The following is a 6,421-nucleotide window of genomic DNA, read 5'->3' on the forward strand; positions in this document are numbered from 1 at the left end:
ATGTGTGTGTGTGTGTGTGTGTGTGTGTATATATATATATATATATATATATATATATACACATACATATATATACATTTTTTTTAAACATCAGTCCCCACCTTCTTTGTCACTTAAAAAAAAAAAGAACATTAAGAAAAGCATCATATGGACTTGAAATGGCATGAAGGTTAGTAATGATGAGAGAATTGTCATTTTTTGGTGATCTGTTCCTGTAATAATTTGTGCTGTTGTCCCTCTCTAGTGGGTTGATGGTGAATAGCGCTCACTTCTATGCCACTTTTTAACAAATTTGAACACTTTTAAATGTGTTACTATGTTATCTGTAGCCATGTAGATGTCAGAGACCAATTAAATAAGTATTTAGCTGTTACTGTATTCATTTGTAGGTTAGTGGTTGATTTGTATTGTACATTTGTGTGGACATTCACCAGTTGGTGTTGGTTGTGGTTTTTCTGTATTTCTGGTCGCTGGTTCATGTAGAGTTCCTGCCATTTCATTTCATTACGGGATTTAGAGTGAGGTTTAGATGAAATAACCACATCTATACTGTAAATTGTGGTCATTTTTCTCAAAAATGGTGCCAGTAGATGCGTTCATTTCCTCTCTTTTACAGTCCCTCCATTTCACAAAAGCAAAGCAAACAAATGCTGAGTGAATGTTTGTAATCTGTGGACATTTCGGTTTCGTTTACAGAATCATTTCCAAAGTGCTTTATTCTGCTGTAGTGCCTGTAACACTGTCTTTTGTGCCAAATACTGAAACTCTATTTGAATAAATAAATATATTTTATTATTTATTATGATGTCGTCATATGCACGTTTTAAGCTGTGTGTTGAAATACTGATAATCTGCAGTCTGATGAAATGTGAAATTGCAGCAGACTCACAAATGACCCCGGCTGTGTGGTGCATTATTGCATAACGCATCAATTGCCTCACAAAGAGCTTCTGTTCTCAGTTTAGCAATGCGCTTACAATCTTTACCCGTCTGTAGAAAGACAATCATCACCTCATCTAAGAAAAAAAAAACATGCTACTTTCTGTTTACTTGATTAATAATAATGTTTTTACAGTTCTTTTTGATTAAAGAACTGAAACATGTAAATAAACGCGTTAACCAAAGTAAATCAATACAAAACTGACCATCATTACTGACAATTTCCAGTAACGCTACAATGTAATAATTGCATTGCGTTGTCACGTGGTACCTGTTACTCTTCTCAACGCCGCTCAGAATCATAGACACTGAATATGGAATATTTAATCTATTTTACAGATTGTTTGGGCTGATTTCGGTCCTTTGTAATGAGTATACTGAAAAGATTATACATTGTAGTGTACCAAAAAACATGCTGAGATTAAAATTAATTTCTGAAGGGGATTTCTCTTTACGAGCTGCGCCCCCTGGAGGAAACAGAAAAACCTACAGACCTCCTTTCGTGCTTGTCAGTGTAAAAAAGGTTACTCCAGTTAAGATATTTCTGCATGTTTATTTCAACTTTGTTTTTTTATGAGATGCAGATGAGATCACGACTTCATAACAAGAAAGACACTCTCACTTGCCTTTTAGACAAGAAGCATTTTACACTGGTTGCAGAAATTCTGGTCTGTTTGTTTTCACACTCAAGCCCTTATATTAAAAAATCTTACACATTAAATGGATCAAACAGTGTAATAATATTGTAACTCTATGACTTCCATTCACATTGGTTCTATATGTTTTGGAGAATAGTAGAGACAGTATAAGGACTACATTTATGGTACTTTTTGTCCTTGACGGTGTGGTTATTTACTCATGTTTTCATTAGTAAATCAATTTTATAATATTCCTTTAACATCTCTGACTGGACCTCTGTGTCGTGATGTCTGCATGCATATAATAAAGAGACTGAATACAACAGTGCTCAGATCATTTATTGTAATAATACAGAAATTACAAAGTAAATAATGAATGTGAACATGTACAGTAACTTTAATTTATTGTATTATGTATCACCAAGTACATTAATAATTACTCAAATAAAAGTAACAGAATTAAAATCGCCTTAAGCTTCTAACCTATACATAAAAATATATAAACCTAGTTTAAATTGTATTTTTTTATTGTAAAACAAGAAAATAATCTTTTTCAATCGATGACTAATTGACTAAAACAAAATGTCCTGATGTGTCGTCGCACACACTGTTCGATGCTGATGTAACTTGACGTTCCAGCCCAACACCTTTAATAAACAAAAGTCTTAAAATCATTTTGCAATCAATATGTACTTAGTTGTTAGTCTTTGTAATTCTTTCAAGTCACATCCCACAGGTTTTCTCTTTTAAAATTCTGTTTCTCTTGGAAATATGTATCATTAAAGAAAGTCAAATTGTGAACGGCATGTTATGTCGACTTCAATCAGAGCGAGATTCTGAATGCGACTCATAATGTCAGTCTTACCCTCGAGATCATCTTTGAGCTGTTGAGCCACTGCCCTCAGTTCCTTCACAACATGTGGAAACTCTTCCTCAATCTCCTCAAAATGTTTTATTGACAGGGAGAAAAGGCTGCAGGCGGCCAGAGCAGAAACTGTGGCCAGCTGCCTTCCACCAAACAGGAAGCTGATCTCTGCCGAAACACACAATGTCTTAAAACACTGAGTATGAGGCTGCTTGCACCACATGTGACCACCATTTGGTTAGAACTGTAGACCTTAGTATCGCTCAATAATAAGATCACCTTTGAACTAATTACTGGCTCTGGGTCCAAATTTACCTACCTGCCTTCTCTACAGCAGGCGAAAAGAGTTGCATGTCTGAAATAATAGTATTAAAATATAAATATATGTGACCCTGGAGCACAAAACCAATCTTAAGTCACTGGGGTATATTTGTAGCAAAAGCCAAAAATACACTGTATGGGTCAAAATTATTGATTTTTCTTTTATGCCAAAAATCATTAGGATATTAAGTAAAGATCATGTTCCATGAAGATATTTTGTACATTTCCTACTGTAAATATATTAAAACTTAATTTTTGATTAGTAATATGCATTGTTAAGAACTTAATTTGGACCACTTTAAATGTGAGGATCGCTCAATAATAAGATCACCTTTGAACTAATTACTGGCTCTGGGTACAAATTTACCTACCTGCCTTCTCTACAGCAGGCGAAAAGAGTTGTATGTCTGAAATAATAGTATTAAAATATAAATATATGTGACCCTGGAGCACAAAAGCAGTGTTAAGTCGCTGTAAATATACGTATATATAACTACCCAAATGACCGACAAGTTTCAGAGAGAAACTGTTGCACGCATATGGTGGACACTTCACGACATAGTGGATGTATTCTTTTTAATCCCTAATACACACACACACACTACTATATCGAATGGACACAAAATAATTACTTGTTTTTTTGGACGCAGCCTAGATTTGTCAGGTTAATGGCATCAAAAGAAAGAAGAACGGTTTTGTTTGTAAGTGTGATTACTAATCATGAGTGAACTTCTGATACACTACTATATCGAATGGACACAAAATAATTACTTGTTCTTTTTGTACGCAGCCTAGATTTGTCAGGTTAATGGCATCAAAAGAAAGAAGAACGGTTTTGTTTGTAAGTGTGATTACTAATCATGAGTGAACTTCTGATCATCATTATATGAATTATTGGATGTTTTTCCACACAACAGTCTAATATGGTTCTGTTATCTCTTTCAGACAAAACCATCCCTAAATGGCACATCAAACAGTCATGGTTCAAGACCAGAACTGCAGTGAGGACCAGGCTTGACTTCTCATCTGAATCATGCTACAGCAGGTTTCACCTCCAAAGTGGTCTCCATCGGACAGCTCCATTTGGAAAAACTGGTTCTTCACGAGCACACGTCCATGCTCGATGAAGAACATGTGGGCAGCTTTAGCGTCCTGATGAAGGATGATGTCTTCTGCTTGGAATAACTCGTACTCCAACTTCACCAAGATTGCTTCGGTGAATTCTCTGTCATGCTTTATGAGCATGGAGCCTTTGCTCAGCAGGTTGGGACACATATCTGCCATAATATCCTTTGAAAGAGAAAACATAGCACTATTGAAATGAGTTATACATAAAAACAGATTACTTTGTTCTAATTCTTCATTGTGGTTGGCTCCAGTGTGAGCGTGACACTGAGGTACGTGTAACGTTATCTGCACAGACCTTCGCTTATTTCTATGTTCATATGAATGAATTAGAAACCTTTCTCAGCCGTTTTGACACCAGATCGAGGATGTTCTTCTTGTCATACTGCCACTTGTACTGGGCAGTGGTGCGCTGGCGCAGAGACCTGGGCAGCTTCTTGAACATTTTGGAGGATTGCAGCTGGCTGATCTGTCATATTTATACATCATGCTTTTAATTCATGCATTTATTTGTTGAATCCATTTTACTCTCGAAAAAATCACTTAAGAGCACCTTTTTCTTGTATTCATTGCCAGTCGCAGACATGCTCCCGACTGTTGTCATCAAGCAGGCGATAAGAGCAAAACACATTATATATCCAACCACCATGCTAACAACAGCCGTCCACCGTTCTGCCATGCCTGAAACACAAAAGGGAATCATTTTATCTCATTGTAAACTACAGTTGTGCATCTTATTCAGGGGTGCTCGCTCATGCAAAACCTGATGCCGGAATGCTAAAGTACCAGGGCATCTGTTGCTATTTTCTTTTCATCTGGCATATGAAAATCGTAAGTTTGGTCACTTCAAAGTTTAATACTTTGGGCCACAGGTTTTGTAAAATCCCTAATCCTGACGGTGCTCGCCTTAGCTAATGCCACACCACAAAACAACTAATGATCTTTTCTCAAAATTGCTTCATGTTGTGAATGAATGTGAGATGTACGTGTTGGCGATTGAATAGATTTAGTTGAAATCCAGGCCAGTTGAGAGAAAGCTCTGAAGGAAGAATAGGAGTATTTTTCCCCGATCGTGGTATTCTGCAAAACATAAAAGAAAATAGGAACAAATGTTAATCGTCACATCAGTAAATGCCTGCATACGCACAATACAAATTGAGACATGCCTTGACGTTCTCTTGCATGACCCAGCAGTCGTCAGGAAACTCCTCCAGTAGAGATATGAAGTACTGAACACATGTGTTCCAGTGCCAAATCAGGATTATCAACATGAACATGAAAAATATCCTGAAAAACTTCTTGGCTTCTTCAAGCTGGATGTCAGAGACCTAGAATGACCGAGAACACAGACAAAGTCAGACGAGGTCTCATTAGAACTGTAAGGGTGTACATACAACCTGATGCTTGTTGGCTTATTGGAAAATACTACAAAAAAAAAAAAAAGATATCTAATGTATTGAACAATGAGATCAAGCGAGAGTGAAGTCAAAAATCCTTTCACTGAATATTTAAATATCTTCGAAAATCACAGACTGTCGGGTCTTGGGTTGCTGTAGGATTTTTGGAGAAGTTTTTGATATTTATTTAGAGCTTTTTCAAATCATTGGTTTGGTTTCAGGGATTCCTTAAATCATCAGATCATAGATGACTTTCAGAAAAAGAATGAAAACTAATTTGTATAACTGTTCATGTAACATCAGCCTGAAAAAACCCCCCTTTTTTTTTTTATTCTAACCTAAAGTCGATTTTAGTTATATCACTTTATATTGTACATCGCTCTAATAATAATATCTTCAATTCCATGTCAGAAGCACTTTTTTTTTTTTTAAGTTTCATAACAAAGGATGTCTTTTTTCTTAAAGGGGTCCTATTATGCTTTTTCACTTTTTTAATTTTAGTCAGTGTGTAGTGTGTATGTTTGGGCATAAAAAAGATCTAGAAAGTTACAAATCTCAAAGTCCACTACAAAGGGAGATATTTAGTTTTTTAAAAATCCCTTTTCAAGAACTACAACGAACGGCTCGTTTGGACTACAGCGTTTGGTTTCCGGGCTTTGTGATATCACAAAGCGGCTCATTAGAATTTCATTACAAATAATTCCCGCCTACAGAAATTAGATTGGTGGTGGGGTGGATAGGGGCGAGGTTGTGGTTAGAACGCTTGGTTGAGTGAGTGCATCAGACGAGACGACGAAGAAGAAGTGCTGCTGTGCTGTAGCGTCAAATTTTTGGCATGTCTAGAAAGACTTTGTAAAAGAGCATAATAGGACCCCTTTAATTTGTTTTCTTATTTTCCCCCCAGTGGGCAAAGGCGACTGGCAGGCGAATAAAAAAAAAAAACAGTATTGCCATTGATAATTTCCTGCATAAACATGGCCGTGAGTGAAACAGAAACTTACACTTTCCAATTCAAAGCAGAATCTCAGAAGCTTCGGCACACGGAGTAAACGGATCATACTGAAAATCCTCGCGAACATGAGTATCCGCACCAGCTTCGAAGCCATCAGTACATCAGTGTCAGCGTGATAAAAGCG

The 6,421-nt window shown here is 36.6% G+C and overlaps 1 protein-coding gene across 1 annotated transcript; it reads right to left on the reverse strand.

Moving 5' to 3' along the window:
- Window positions 1–2,125: 2,125 nt before the first annotated feature.
- LOC107659206 (potassium/sodium hyperpolarization-activated cyclic nucleotide-gated channel 1-like) lies at window positions 2,126–6,391 on the reverse strand. The gene is made up of 8 exons (XM_016448072.1): window positions 6,287–6,391; window positions 5,055–5,216; window positions 4,875–4,968; window positions 4,442–4,569; window positions 4,226–4,357; window positions 3,816–4,053; window positions 2,443–2,610; window positions 2,126–2,224 (listed from the first exon to the last, which is right to left on the reverse strand). The coding sequence occupies exons 1-8, from the start codon at window positions 6,389–6,391 to the stop codon at window positions 2,142–2,144; spliced, it is 1,110 nt and encodes a 369-aa protein (XP_016303558.1). The 3' UTR covers window positions 2,126–2,141.
- Between the last annotated feature and the right edge of the window lie 30 nt (window positions 6,392–6,421).

Source organism: Sinocyclocheilus anshuiensis, unplaced genomic scaffold (assembly GCF_001515605.1).
Source record: "Sinocyclocheilus anshuiensis isolate Anshui unplaced genomic scaffold, SAMN03320099.WGS_v1.1 scaffold1010, whole genome shotgun sequence".
NCBI classification, from domain to species: domain Eukaryota; kingdom Metazoa; phylum Chordata; class Actinopteri; order Cypriniformes; family Cyprinidae; genus Sinocyclocheilus; species Sinocyclocheilus anshuiensis.

What these genes read in the sequence shown, in the direction of transcription:
- LOC107659206 (XM_016448072.1), bottom strand. Translation starts at nt 6,391, where the DNA reads ATGGCTTCGAAGCTGGTGCGGATACTCATGTTCGCGAGGATTTTCAGT. An exon ending in TCTGCTTTGAATTGGAAAGT is followed by an intron (nt 5,217 to 6,286) that starts GTAAGTTTCTGT and finishes CGGTCATTCTAG; the next exon opens with GTCTCTGACATCCAGCTTGA. An exon ending in TCATGCAAGAGAACGTCAAG is followed by an intron (nt 4,969 to 5,054) that starts GCATGTCTCAAT and finishes TATGTTTTGCAG; the next exon opens with AATACCACGATCGGGGAAAA.